The sequence below is a fragment of the Sminthopsis crassicaudata genome, chromosome 1 (assembly GCF_048593235.1).
Source record: "Sminthopsis crassicaudata isolate SCR6 chromosome 1, ASM4859323v1, whole genome shotgun sequence".
NCBI lineage: Eukaryota > Metazoa > Chordata > Mammalia > Dasyuromorphia > Dasyuridae > Sminthopsis > Sminthopsis crassicaudata.
Genome location: NC_133617.1, coordinates 29714936 through 29730527, shown reverse-complemented (window position 1 = coordinate 29730527; position 15592 = coordinate 29714936). Strand labels below are relative to the sequence as shown.

Here is a 15592-nt window from a genome sequence, read left to right as displayed (position 1 = left end):
GAGTTCTAGATCAATGAGGTCATAAATCCAATTCTTATTTTTATAAGCACTTCATGGCACTGGGAGGTTCAGATGATGTAATACATGTAAAACACTTTGCCAAGTGATGTAAAGAAAGGAAGTCTGCATATGTTTCATCCAATCCTCAAAGTAAACAGCTCTGAGTCAACAAAGGCCCTACTTTGAGAAAGAAAATATTCTATGAAAGCTGGGAAATTTTTTTACATCCAGTGTTTCTGATAAAGGCCTCATTTCTAAAATATATAGAAAACTGACTCAAATTTATAAGAATATAAGCCATTCTTCAATTGATAAATGGTCAAATGATATGAACAGATAATTTTCAGATGATGTAATTAAAGTGATTTCTAGTCATATGAAAAAATGCTCTAAATCACTGTTGATCAGGGAAATGCAAATTAAGACAACTGAGATATCATTTCATATCTCTCAGATTGGCTAAGATGACTGGAAAAGGTAATGATAAATGCTGGAGGGGATGCGGAAAAATTAGAACATTAAGGTATTGTCCGTAGAGTTGTGATCCAACATTTGGAACTATGCTCAAAAGGTTATCAAACTGTACATACCCTTTGATCCAGCAGTGTCTCTACTAGGTCTGTTTCCCAAAGAGATCATAAAAGAGAAAACAGGACCTACATGTGCAAAAATGTTTATGGCAGCTCTTTTTGCAGTGGCAAGAAACTGGAAACTGAGTGGCTGCCCATCATATGGAGAATGGCTGAATAAGTTATGGAATATTATTGTTCTATAAGAAATGATCAGCAGGATGATTTCAGAAAGGCCTAAAGAGACACATGAACTGTGATGGATGTGACTCTTTTTAACAATGAGATGACTCAGCCAGTTCCAATGATCTTGTGATGAAGAGAGCCATCTGCACCCAGAGAGAGGACTATGGGGACTGAATGTAAATCAACCTAGTATTTTTACTTTTTGTTGTTGTTGTTTGCTTGCATTTTATTTTCTTTCTCATTTTTTACTTTTTGATCTGATTGTTCTTGTTCAACACGATAAATGCAGAAATATGTATAGAATTGAGTATGTTTAATAAATATTGGACTACTTGCTGTCTAGAGGAGGAGATGGGGGAAGATAAGGAGAAAAAAATTGGAACATAAGATTTTGCAAGGGTGAATGTTGAAAATTATCTATGCATATGTTTTGAAAATAAAAGGCTTTATTTTAAAAAAAAGTTAAAACAACTGGGGAAAAAAACAAAGAAATGATGAGCACACTGATTTCAGAAAGGCTGGAAAGACTTGCATGAACATGAAAGCTAAGTGAAATGAGTAGAATCAAGAAAACATTTCACACAACAAGAAGATTAGGTGAAGATCAATTCTGATAGACATGGCTCTTTTCAACAATGAGGTGATTCAAGGCAATTCCAAGATGGAGAGAGCCATCTGTATCCGGAGAGAGAACTATGGTGACCGAATGTGGATCAAAGCATAGTATTTTCACTTTGTTGTTGTTTGTTTGCTTTTTTTTTCCTTTCATCTTTTGATCTGATATATAGAATACAGAAATATGTTTAGAAGAATTACACATGTTTAACCTATATTATATTGCTTGATGTCTATGAGAAGGGGTTGGGAGAGGGAGGGAGGAAGAAAAATTTGGAACACAAAGTTTTGCAAAATGTTGCAAACTCTCTTTACATGTATTTGGAGAGGGTCAAACAATATTTTTTTTAAAAAAGAAAGAATGCAATGCTATTTCTTCATATTTGGAGGGGGTCAAACTATATTTAAAAAAAAAAGAAAGAAAGAAAGAATACATTGCTATTTCTTCATACCTTGTCTCCCTGGGGCATCCACATTCCAACTTAGCTTAGCTACAGAAGGACAAATCCTGGGATTCCTCACAGTGAGATTTTGGAAGCCCAAAACAAGACTCTTCTCTTACCTGCTCCCTCTTCTCATCCTAGCAGCATCCCCCAGTCCTAGTTCTACTATAGTAGTTTGACTATAATTCCAGGGACTAGATCAAGCTCTACAAAGCTTGAGGCCCCCCAGTTTTGACCGAGAGTACAAAAGGTTTTGATTAACACAGAGCTACACCATCGGAGAATCCAGGAATAGCAATGGCTAGGAGGATTAATCAGAACGAATCTGTCAGAGCCAGATGGTCCCAGCAGAATTTTCCAATGCAGATGTCACGCACACATCATAGGATCATAAATTTAGAACTGGAAAGGAGGCCATCTTGTCCAATCCCCTTGTTTTACAGATGGGGAAACTGAGGCCATAGAGATGAAGTGACTTCTCTAATGTCACTAAGAGGCAGAAGTAGCACTTGAACTCTAGGTCCTTCTCTCTTCCTCTGTATTACACTGTCACACTCTGATCGCTGATCAGCTTATTGGGCAGTCAGCTGAACTCACAGTGATCTCTGAGTCTCAAACTAGAAATCAGATAAAGTTACTTTGGTGGTGACTTGCCAAGTGAACCCTTTGTCAGGAAATGACCGATGGTAGGTTTTCCAGGAGGTATCGTGGTACTTAGTAGAACTAAAGCCCTGGAGTCAGGATACCGGGCAAAGATGTCATGGGATAGGAGCAGGCAATGCTAGGATAATGTAGGAAAAACAGGTAAGTCAAGTCAACAAGCATTTTCAAAAGTCAGGTAAGTGGGGGAAATACAAAAGAAGAAAATAATCCTGTTCTCAGGAAACTCCCCATCTAATGAGGGAGACAGAAGGAAAACAATCATATGAATAAGCTATATACAGAATAAATTTGAGGGGAATGCAATAAGATTAAAGAGGATTATGAAAAACTTCTTTCAGAAGGCAAAACTTTAACTGGAACTTGAAGTAAGTCAGAAAAAGGGAGAGAGCAGGAAGTCTGGGAAAGTGGAGGCCATATTGCTAAGGACTTTGAATGCCAAACCAAGGCTTTTATATTTGATCCAAGAGACAATAAGGAGCTACTGGAGCTGATTGAATAGGGAGTGTTTGGGTCAGATTTTCACTTTAGGAAGATCAGCTAAATGAAAGAACTGGAGTGGCAGAGACTTGAGGCAAGAAGACCAACTACCAGCTGGTGGCCATAGTCCAGTTATGAGATGATAAGGGGCTGTACCAGGAAGGTGGTAAGCATCCCAGAGCGAAAGGGGATATTACAGAAGCAAAACCAACAAGACATGGCAACTGATTGGATGGGGGTGTGGTAAGAGAGAATGAGGAGGAGAATATGACACCTAGATTGAAGTTTGGGTAACTGGGAAGATTGGGAGTTCTCTAATATGGAAGTCAGGAAGGAAGTGGGGAAAAAATAGCAAGCTTAGTTTTGGAGATGTTGAATTTAAGATGTTTGAGGTCTCCAAGAGGCAGAAGGCCGGATGTCAGGAAACAAGTTAGGGCTGGGAAACATCGGTATACAGATGTTCATTGAATCTATAAGAACTGATGAGGTCAGGAAGCAAAATGGAATAGAGGGAGAACAGTGCCTTGGAGGACACTCCCTATCAGTGATCACAGAATGAAGATTTAGCAAAGGAGATGGTTAGATCTTCCTAGAGATAGGAAGAGAATCAAGAGAGTATGTTGTCAGGGAAACCTGGAGAGAAAAAAGTAGCAAGAAAAGGGGATTATAGTTCCAAAGGCTGTAGAGAGATCAGGAAAAGTGAGGATTGAGAAAAGACTACTGAGTCTGGTGATGCATGGATAATTGGTAAACTTTCAAGATCAGAGTTTCAGTTGAATGAGGGATTAGAAGCCATGATTCAGACAATGAAAAAGCAGAAAGAGAGCAGTCCTAGTCAGATTTATCCATTTCCAATCTAATATTCAATGTGCAACAAGAAAATGGTATTTACACACATGTATTGTATCTAGGTTATATTGTAACATATGTAAAATGTATGGGATTGCCTGTCATTGGGGGGAGGGAGTGGAGGAAGGGAAGGGATAATTTGGAAAAATTAATACAAGTGATAATGTTATTTTTAAAAATTACTCATGCATATATAATGTCAAAAAATTATAAATAAATAAAATTTAAACAAAAAAAATTTCCATAAAGAAATGATTACAGCATAAAAAAAAAAAAAATAAAGATTTATCCACTTCCCCAAGGTAAAAAGTTTCCCCTTTCAAAAAAAGCTTTGAGGACAGCTGGGTGGTGCAATGGATAAAGCACCAACCCTGAAGTCAGGAGGATCTGAGTTCAAATTTGATTGAAGACACTTAACACTTTCTAGCTCTGTGACCCTTGGCAAGTCATTTAACTAAGAAAAGAAAAGAAAGAAAAGAAAAGAAAAGAAAAGAAAAGAAAAGAAAAGAAAAGAAAAGAAAAGAAAAGAAAAGAAAAGAAAAGAAAAGAAAAGAAAAGAAAAGAAAAGAAAAAAGAAAAGAAAAGAAAAGAAAAGAAAAGGAAAGGAAAGGAAAGGAAAGGAAAGAAAGAAAAGAAAAGAAAAAAAAGAAACAAAAAGAAAAGAAATGAAAAGAAAAGGGAAAAAAAAAGCCTTGAGCAAAATGGAAAAGGAGAGTAAATGTCTTAGAATTCCAGATTCTTGAGACAGAACCTTGACCCTTAATCCAACTCTTCTCAATAGACACACTGCAAAGAAACCATCCTAGAGAAGAATCAGAGTTTGAGTGATGTCTTGACCTCAGTAAGCCATAAGCAGAGTCCCCACTGTAACATGGCTCACAATGAGACAGCTAGCCTCTACTTCAAGTTGTACAAGAAGGAGGAATTGATCCCCTCTTGAAGCACAGCTCTTAATTGTTGGGAAATTTTTCCTGATATCCAGCCTAAAAGAACTCCTCACAGTTTCTACCCACTGATCCCTGTCCTACCCGTTGCAAATAGAAAAGTCTAATTTCTCCTCCATGTTGTTATTGTTATTGAGCTTCATTTTTGAAGAGGAGGGAGGACATCACGAGAGAACATTTTGACTTGCTGGTGAACTGGATTCAAGTGAAACAGAGCTGCAGTCATCAGGCTCACCCCGATCTCCAGAGTCAGCCAAGTCCAGTGGCAAGACAAAAGTAAGACAACTGGCGATGGCCCAGGATGCAGGGGGGAAACTTGGTCTTCCCAAATGGGGTCTTTCCCAGGGCTCAGACACTGCCAGCCTAGGCCCTCTCAGTCTTTTCTTCTCCAGAGTAATTTTCCTTTATCTAATCCTCAAATGACAAAGTTTCAAAACTCTTGGCCATCCCCTCTTGGGGATGTTCTTCAACTTATGTTTCTCTTAAATCATAGTTCTCAGAGCTGAACACAATACTCTGGATGAGGTCTGAGGAGGACAAAATGCAGAGGGACTGATATTGTTGTGTTATTTATTGTTCAGTTGTTTTTCAGTCATATCCAACTCTCCATGACCCCATTTGGTAGTTTAGTGGGGGGTATTTTGGCAAAGATACTGGAGTGGCTTGCCATTTCTTCCTCCAATTCATTTTACAGATGAGGAAACTGAGGCAAATAGACTAAGTGGCTTGTTCAGGGTCACAAATTAATAAGTGTCAAAGGCCAGAATTGAACTCAGGAAGGTGAATCTTCCCAATTCCCCCTGCAGGGGTTTATCTTCTCTCAATTCAGACCAAGACTGTACCAACTGCCACATCATGCTGTTCACTCATGTTCACCTTGTAGTTCACTGAAAACCCCAGATCTTTTTCAAAATTAACCATGATCTAACCATAACCTCTTCCATCTTGTACTTGTAAAACCACAAAAGTTAGTATCTGGCGTTCAAGTTGAGATGTCATGAGATGAGAAGTTATTCTTTTTTGGAACCTTAGGAAAGGAAATAACAAGTTTACTGAGTGACACATCCTCATATCTAATGATACTCTAAGGGAGGCAGGCTAGTGTCACAGACAGAGAAAGGATGACCTGATTTTTTTCTTATGCTGCATGATAAATGTGGAAATGTGGAAATATGGTAGAAGAATTGCACGGATCTAACCTATATTGGATTGCTTGCTGTTTAGGGGGAGGGGGAGGGAAGGAGAAAAATATGGACCACAAGGTTTTGCAAGAGTGAATGCTGAAAACTATCCTTGCATGTATTTTGAAAAATAAAAAGCGACATAATAAATGTAGAAATATGTTTAGAAGAATTGCACATAGTTAACCTATATTGGATTACTTGCTGTCTAGGGGAGAAAGGGAAAAGGAAGAGAGGGAAAAAACATGGAATACAAGGTTTTGCAAGGATGAATGCTTGTATTTTGAACATAAAAAGTTACATGATAAATGTGGAAATATGTTTAGAAGAATTGCACATATTTAACCTATATTGTTTCTTGATATCTAAGGAAGGGAGGAGAGAAGGAGAAAAATATGGAACACAAGGTTTTGCAAGAGTAAAGGCTGGAAACTATCTTTGCATGTATTTTGAAAAATAAAAAGCTACGTAATAAATGTGGAAATATGTTTAGAAAAATTGCACATAGTTAACCTGTATTGGATTACTTGCTCACCGGGGGAAGGAAGAGGAAGCAGAAAAATTTGGAACACAAAGTTTTGCAAGGATGAATGTTGAAAACTATCTTTGCATGTATTTTGAAAAATAAAAAAGTTATTATTATTTTTTAAAAGAGCAATGGGTTTCAAATCCTAGCTCTGCCACTTATTAGACATAGGCCTTTGGAGAACTCATTTTACTTCTTGGTCCTCAGTTTCTCTATTTACAAAATGAGACACTGAATGACCAAGTTCCTTTAGTTACAAAAATAATAGCTTAGATTTATATAGGACTTTGCACATGACATCTTATTTGATCCTCAGTCATCCTGTGAGGCCGGTGCTGTTCTTATTCGCCTTGTACAGATGGGGAAACTGAGACCCTGGGACATAGAAACATGAATCTTAGATATCAGCTGGCCTAATCTTCTCTTTCTACACTTGAAGGAAATGGAGGTTCAGTGACTTCTCTATCTCCCGTTCACCTCATTCCCTTCATCTTAAAGTCTCTTGACATTGTCTCTCACTCTCTTGGGCCTCTACCTTCTCTTTGACAAGGAAGTGGCCTCCTATATGTGTATTAAATCCTATCCCTTCCTATCTTTTCCAGCAGATTGTGTTCCCAATTCTTCCACCCCTGACCCCAAAATCTTCAACCTTTATGTATCACCTGTGTCTTCCTTACTGCCTTCAAGTACTAATCTTAAAAAAAAAAAACATTCACCGGATGCTGAGGGAGGTGAGCAGAACCAGAACATTGTACACAGTAATAGCCAGATTATGTGATGATCAACTATGCTAGACTTGGCTCTCTCAGCAATGCCGTGATCCAAGGCAATTCCAATAGACTTGGGGTGGAAAGCGCCATCCGCATCCACAGAGAGAACCATGGAGGCTGAATGTGGTTCAGAGCATGGAATTTTAAGCTTTTTGTTTGCTTTTTCTTATAAAACATGAGAAATATGGAAGTTTACTTAAAAGGATTGTACATATCAGACTGCTCAAGAGAGGGAGGAAGAAAAAAATTGGAACTCAAGATCTTACCAAAAAATGAATGTTGGAAACTATCTTTACATGTATTTGGGAAAATTTAAAAAAAAAAAAAAAAGTTCCATAAACCCTACTATGGACAACTAGATGGCGCAGTGGATAAAGTATTGGGCTTGGAATCAGAAAGCTCTAAATTCAAATCCAGCCTCAAGACACAGACTCTAGGGAAGTCACTTCGCCCTGTTTGCCTCAGTTTCCCCATCTGTAGAATGAACTGGAGAAGGAAATGGCAAACTGCTCTAATGTCTGCCAAGAAAGTGTCAGAGGGAGTCAGACGGGACTCCACCACAAAATCACATTTAGATAATATTTGAAGATTTGCAGTATTTTTAAAAATATTATCTCATCTTATTCTCCTGACAACCCAGAACCTCTGGGAGGTAGGTACTATTGTTGCTATTTTCCAGATGAGGAAACTGAGGCAAACAGAAGATCATAGAGCTACAGAGAGGTGGTACTGATGTTCAAAACCTTCCCTAAATGCAGGACATTTTGGTTTAAGAGGATCTTCTGCTGCCTCCAGGTCGAGGACCTCTCCACCATCCACTTGTAGAAACAAGGAGCTGGGTGAGTCAGCCCTATTTCTTCTCAAGAGCAGTGAGGGCTGGCCTGGAGGCAGGGAGGCTATCCAAACTTTGCCAGGGCTCTGGGGTCATTCTGCCTCATTTGAGCCTCCCCGGCAGTTGGGTAACTTTCAGGATTCCATCCAAGAACTTTCTCTGGGGTTCAGTTTTAAAACTAAAATTGTCAGTTTTCTGGACCATTCTTTGCCTAACCGTTCTTCTTCCCCATCTTCCCCCTCACCTCAAAAGGCAATGGAGCCCCAGAATCTCTAAACGAAGGGACTTTAGAAGCCATCTGATTCATTTTACAAATGAAGAAACTGATGCCTTGGAAAAAGATCATAATCCTAGAGCTGATAGGGATCATCCAACCCATTAGGATGTCCCAAACAAGTAACATCCTTGAACCTTAGTTTTCTCACCTGTAAAATGAGGTGGTGGACTAGGGGACCTCTAAGAATCCTTTCCTTATCAGAATTATAAACCTTTGGTGCTAGGACTTCTCTGGCCCTTAGTTTCTTCATCTGTTTAAAAAAAAAAGGTGGGGGGATGCTTCTGGGTCCCCTCAAGTTCTGGATTTGGAGTCTATGATTCTAAGTTAGCCATCCACTCAAAGGCTTCCAGGAAAGGGGCGTCTCTTAGCTCTGGAGGGCAGCCCACACCACATGGGGATAACTCTTGGTCAGGAAGTTTCTTTCTGCCATTAAGCTCAAGTTTGCCTTTATATACTTCCCATCCATCCCGCTGGAGCCAAGCCAAATAATCCCTCTTCCACATGACATAAACTGATTGTTGTTATTCATCATTTCAGTCATGTCTAACTCTTTCTGACCCCATTTGGGGTTTTTCTGGCAGGATATAGTTGGCCACTTCCCTCTCCATATCATTTTACAGATGGGGAAACTGAGGCAAATAGGGTAAAGTAACTTGCCTAGGGTCATTCAATTAATAGGTATTAGGAAAATGAATATTTCTGACTCCAAGCCTGGGGCTCTATCCACAGTACTAGCTACCTGCAAAATTAATAGAATTTCTTAAAATGTCTTAGGGGAAGCAATGGATAGAGCACCAGCCCTGGAGTTAGGAAAACTTGAATTCAAATCCAGCCTCAGACTCTAGACACTTACTAGCTATCTTAGTCACTTAACCCCAAATGTCTCTCAAGTTTTTATGGGGGAAGGAAAAGCCTCAATATTCAAGGAAATGGACAGAAAGAAATGAAAATCCTGCCCGGTTATAGGATGCACATTTTTCCCACAGAGTATGGTGGAATCAGGCAACTAATGCAGCCAGACCATAAGGGAACACATAAATATCAAATTTTAAAGAACTGAGCTTATGTTTAATTGTTCACTTTTATTTATTTGTTTGTTTATTTATTTATTTATGCTGAGGCAATTGGGGTTAAGTGACTTGCCCAGGGTCACACAGCCAAGAAATATTAATTGTCTGAGGCCAGATTTGAACTCAAGTCCTCCTAACTTCAGGGCTGGGGCTCTATCCACTGCACCACCTAGCTGCCCCCGTTGTTCCCTTTTTAAGGGAAGAAAAGACAAATTAGCTATAACGAAGGTTTTATTTTTTGTGTATTTGTTTCCACAGAGCCAAGCCCGGGCCCTTGGGGCCTCCTTCGTGGACCCTCTTTTCTTTCCTTTTGAAGCCTCTTGCTAACTCCCCATGGGTGCTATAACTATTTCTATGCAAGTGACTCCCAGCTCTCTATAGCCAGTCCTTGTCTTTCTCCTGAGCTCTTGAATCACCAATCACCTTCTGGACATTTTGAACTGGATCTTATCCCGCAGGTGTCTAAAGTTCAACATGAGCTAAGTAGAATTTCTATTTCTGTCAAAATCCTCCTCCCTTCTAAATTTCTCCAATTTATTAAATGAACCATTATCTAAACTTGCTACCTTCGTGTCATCTTTAAATTTTTAAAATATGTATTTTTCTGGTGGAAGCTGGATTATATTACTATTTTTTAATTTACAATTTCCAGTTTTCTTTTATACTATTTCTCTTTTTAACATATTTAATTTTGCCAATTACGTGGAAAAACAATTTTTAAGATTTTTTTTTTTTAAATTTTTGACTATTCCTTATATTGGATCGCCTGCAGTCTAAGGGAGGGGGAGGGAAAGGGAGAGGAAGAAAAATGTGGAACACAAGGTTTTGCAGAGGTGAGTGTTGAAAAAACTATCTTTGCATGAAGTTGGGAAAAATATTATTAAAATGATTAAAAAAGGAAATAAATAAGATTTTGGTTATCTTTCATTTCTCACACTCATTTACCCCATCTATGCAATAAATTACTTAATCTTATGATTTCTATCCTCACACTATCTCTTTGAAAGAGAGGTATTCCATACCCTTATCTTAATCAGCTAGACAGCCCAATGGGTAGCGCATCAAGTCCGCAGTCAGGAACACCTGGATTCAAATCTAGCCTCTGATAGTTTCTAGCTATGTGACCCTGGTCAAGTCACTTAACCCTGTGTGCCTCAGTTTCCTCATCTGTAAAATGAGCTAGAGAAGGAAATGGCAAATTGCTTTACTATCTTTTCCAAGAAAACCCCAAAGGGAGTGTTGGACATGACTGAAATGATTGCGCAATAAGATCTTTTAAAATAAGCCAGATTCCTAATTGTCTTGGGAGGCTTAGGTGAGCTCCTAACTCTTGAGGCAGGAGCAAAATAGCTAACATTTACCTACTGCTGGCCAGGGTGCCAATGTGCCAGGCCCAATGCTAAGCACTTGACAATTATTATTTCATTTGATTCTCAAAACAACCCTGTAAGGGAGGTGCTCCGGTTTTATAATCCTCATTTTACACGTGAGGAAACCGAGGCAGACAAATTTAGTAAATTGCCCAGGATCACGTGATTAGGAAGTTTCTAGGACCAAATCTGAACTCAGAGCTTCCTGACTCCATACTCAGTGTTCTTGTGCTGGTCAATGTTTAATGGCCTACTTTCCAAGGGGGAAAAAAGTGGTAACAGAGCCCACTATGAAGTTTAATCTCTCTTTTTCATATTTTCTCCATTATTTTCAACCTAGACAAATCAACAACACAGGAAATCAAACCTTAATTTGTAGCACTGGCCGACTTCCAAGTCCTCAGTTCTCACACGGAAAATTTAACAACTGGCTCTCACAGCCAGAACTAGCCCTGCCAGAGGCTACAGATTCTATCATGATGAAGCTGCTTTGCTGCTTTGAGCGCTGCTACTGGTGGGATTCTCAAATCAAGCCTGGACGTGGCATGGGACGAGTGACCCATATGCTGACCAAGGCCATGCAGAGGAACCCTGCCTTCCTTCAAACCAGCTCAGCCGCTATCTGCCATCCCAGGCACCTGATCCTGCCAGCCCAGCTCTGTCTCTGTCTCTGTATGTGTATTTGTCTCTGTCGCTCTCTTTCTCTCTGTCTATCCCCCTCAGTCTCCTCTCTATCTCTCTGTTTCTGTCTCTGTCTCTGTCTCTTTCTGTGTTCCTTTCTGTCTGTCTGTATCTCTCTGTCTCTTTTATCTATGTATGTCTCTTTCTCTGTGTCTCTGTTTCTGTCTCTCCTTCTTGTTCTCTCTCTCTCTCTCTCTCTCTCTCTCTCTCTCTCTCTCTCTCTCTCTCTCTCTCTCCTCCTCTCCTCTCCTCTCCTCTCCTCTCCTCTCCTCTCCTCTCTCTTCTTCTCTCTCTTCTCTCTCGTCTCTCTCTCCTCTCTCTCTCTCTCTCTCTCCTCTCTTCTCTCTCTGTCTCTCTCTGTCTCTCTCTGCTCTCTCTCTGTCTCTCTCTCTCTGTCTCTCTCTCCTCTCTCTCTGTCTCTCTCTCTCTGTCTCTCTCTCTCTCTCTCTCTTTCTCTCTCTCTCTCTCTCTCCTCCCCTCCCCTCCCCTCCCTCCTCTCCTCTCCTCTCTTCTCTTTCTCTTCTCTTCTCTTCTCTCTCTCTCTTTCTCTTTCTCTTCTCTCTCTTTCTTCTCTTCTCTCTCTCTTTCTCTCTCTCTCTTTTTCTCTCTCTCTCTTCTCTCTCTCTCTCTCCTCTCCTCTCCTCTCTCTCCTCTCCTCTCCTCTCCTCTCCTCTCCTCTTCTCTTCTCTTCTCTTCTCTTCTCTTCTCTTCTCTTCTCTTCTCTTCTCTTCTCTCTCTCTCTCTCTCTCTCTCTCTCTCTCTCTCTCTCTCTCTCTCTCTCTCTCTCTCTCTCCTCCCCTCCCCTCCCCTCCCCTCTCCTCCCCCCCTCTCTCTCTGTCTCCCTCCCTCCCTCCTCTTTTTCTCTCTCTGTCTCTGTCTCTCTCTGATTCTATGTCTCTCTCTGTCTCTCCCTGTCTCTCTCTGTCTCCTCTGTGTATGTCTCTCTCTGTCTCTGCAGGACACAGGCTGTCTTTCATTTTCCTATGGTAAACTCTAGCCCCTGACACAGGGCCTGTACATCATGGGCCCTTAGTAAAGATAGGTTATAAAAGAAGTACATGAGTGCTGGTGTCCACATTTAACTGGCCAGTTTTAGCACTGATCCTCCCCAGCTTGGGGCCTCAGCACACTTCAGCTTCTAGGTCTCCCAGCTTCCCTTGGGGCTCCATCCTCCATTCAGAGCCCAAATGAGTTTCTGCCCAGGTCACTTCTCCAGCCAAAAGTGCCTCTGGGATGGCAGGTGGCCCCTCCATCTAACTCCCAGGCCCAGTCTCCCTCCCCCTCTTTATTCTCCCTCTACAATGTAGATGAGTTCTTGTCACTGCTCCAACATAACCCTCCCATGCGGGCTCTGGCGCCTTGCTGGGCCTGGACCGCCCCTGCTCCCTGCCCTGACCTCCTTGATCCCTCCCGTCCTTCAGCATCCACCCAGACACGGCCTTCTTCCTGCATGAAGCTCTGCCAGCCCCTCTCTCCATTCATCTTTCCATTTTGTTGTATCTATTTATTATGCACACACCATCTCTCCCCAAAGAGTGGAAGCTCAGGAAGGGCAGAGACAGTGGCTCTGATTCCCAGAGCCCAGCGTGGCTCCTGCTCTCTGAAAGCCCCTCAGACCTCAGCCTCCCGCCTGAGGAGAGCAGCTCTGGGACGTGGCCGGGCCAGGGACCCCGGCGGCCTCGTCTGCCCCATCTGCGCCCCTCCGGGGAATGCTGACTTTGGACAATGATTGTTTTCCTGTTTTCCAGCTCAGTGAGCCGGCCCCGTGTGGCTGCTCTTCCCAGGCAGGGCTCCCCTCTCTCATCTACTCTGAATTGCTCTGCTCAGCCATAATTAATGGACCCATCAGTGACCCTTCCCCCCTTCTCTGCTCAGTCTCTTAAAAGAATTATCTACTCCAAGGCCTCCAGAGCTCCATGACCACGCTCTTCCCCAAGCTTCTGTTACCCTCCCAATCTATCAAAATGGCTCTCCCAAAGCAGGTGGGAGCCTCCGTGAATACAGCCCTGGGCCTGTGCGACCCTGGCTAAGGCATTTAACCTCAGTTTCTTCAACTGTAAAATGGGGACAATAGCAACACTTTCCTTGAAGGACTTCTTGTGAGGATTGGATGAGATTGTAATTGTAAAGCACAGTGACAGGCACATAGTAAATGCTACATAAATGTTAGCTATTATCATTATTAGTTATTTAAAGAAATGGTTGGATGGGAGCACTGAGCCTGGTATCAGGAAGACCAGAATCAAATCTGGCCTTGGATACTTCCTAGCTGTGTGAAAGTCACTGGGAAAGTCACTTCACCACTGTTTGCCTCAGTTTCTTCATCTGTAAAATGGAGATCATAATAGCGTTGTGGTGGGGATCAGATAAGATATTTGTAAAATGCTTAGCACAGTGCCCTGCACATAGTAGGTGCTGTGGAAAAGTTAGCTCTTATTATTGTCATCATTATTATTCTTCAGATGTCCTTTGAATCATCCAATCCAGTGACTCATTTTCCTTCCCTCTGTAAAGCCTTGGCCACTTGTCCACTTTTCTTCCTAGTTTTCTCTCTGTCTCTCTTTCTCTCTCTCCCTCTCTCTCTCCTCTCTGTATCCTTCTCCCTCCCTCTGTATCTGTCTTTTTTTCTCTCTCTCCCTCTCTCACTGTCTCTGCCCCCCTCTCTGTGTCTCTCTTTCTTTCCCCACCCCATGTCTCTGTGTCTGTCTCTCTGTTTCTATCTCTCTTTGTATCCGTCTCCTCTCTTTCTTTCTTTCTTTTTCTATTTCTCTTTTTTCTCTTTTCTCTCCTCTCACTATCTCTCTCCACTCTCTGTATGTCCTTGTGTCTGTCTCTGTTTCTCTTTTCTTTTTCTTTCTCCCTCTGTCTCTCTCTTTCTGTTTCTCTGTCTCTCTGTCTCTCTCATTGTGTGTGTCTATCTCTCTCTGTTTCTCTCTCCCTACCCTGTGTCTCTGTGTCTGTCTCTCTTTGTCTCTGTCTTTTTTTCCTTTTAATTTTAGGGACCTTACATTTTCCCTGTTTTCCACCCAACTCTTAGCTGCAACTTCAGACTTTCTTCAGTGGCCCCTGCCAGCACATGGGGTAGAACACTGGACTTGGAGTAAGGTAGACTTGAGTTCTAACCTTGCTTAGGTAGGAATTATAACATTCCCCATCTCCCAAAGTTATCGTGGAGATCACGTGAAATATATTACTTGTGTAAAATCCTTTGCAAACTTTAAAATGCTATAGAGATGCTGGCTATTAAAAGCTTCAGCTTTATCATCCATGTCTAACACCCTCAGTCTACAGGCCTTGGACACAAAAAAGATTTGTGCCATGCACAGAATGCTGGGCAGGATGAGAGTGCTATCCCGGTGGGGGCCTCTTCCCCATTAGAAATGGATGTGAAGAGTAGACCGGGCCCAGAAAGAAGAGAACGAGCTTTGAGATCCAAATGGGAGAGCCCCCCTGGAAGGCGTCATCCTGACCCGGCAGGAAATCCCGCCTTGGTGGCCCCCTGGGGAGACTCACCTGACCTGTGGCTTGAAGGTTATAACAGATCACGTCCTCATTGGCCATTGGGGTCCCATACAACAGAGCTCCCAGGAGCCAGCACATCCCCAGAAGCAGGTCCGAGAAACTCAAGCACAGAAGGGGTCTCACCTGTCAAAACAAAAGAAGGTAGTGTTTATGCAGTAAGGGAAAAGCTTCCAAAACCTCTCAGGTTTTCCTTCTCAGAAGGGTTTCCAGTAAGTTTTGGATTGGATTAGTTCACCTTTGAGGTCTCACATCCATTATTCAATTATCCATCATAATGGACCAAACCATTATTCAAAAAGTATTTATTAAGCAGTTACTACCAAATAGGCTCTGGAAACAGAAGAACAAAGAACAGAAGAATCTCCAACAAAGATATGTAAAAATATACAGTCCAGATAAAATGGGAATAAATATAAATACAGTCAAAGCAGTAAAATACAAGGTGTTTAGGCAGGGAGAACACTAGCAGTTGGAGGGAATCAACAAAAGTTGCAGAAGATGAGGTTAAAGGAAGAAAGAAGCTCCAAAGTCCAAAGATACTGCAAGCATGGAGCACAGCTAGTGCAAATGCAGCAGGGAGGAGATTCAGTGCTCTGGGCAATAAAGAGGGAGAAGGC

At 41.6% G+C, this 15592-nt stretch overlaps 1 protein-coding gene across 2 annotated transcripts in view; it reads right to left on the bottom strand.

The window, feature by feature from the left end:
* TMEM116 (transmembrane protein 116) overlaps positions 1 to 15592 on the bottom strand; it is a 66050-nt gene that overhangs the window by 15223 nt on the left and 35235 nt on the right. For both annotated transcript variants that reach the window (XM_074297287.1, XM_074297286.1), the window contains exon 4: positions 14967 to 15098. In XM_074297287.1, coding sequence (XP_074153388.1) covers positions 14967 to 15098 — 132 coding nt within the window. The remainder of the gene's footprint in view (positions 1 to 14966; positions 15099 to 15592) is intronic.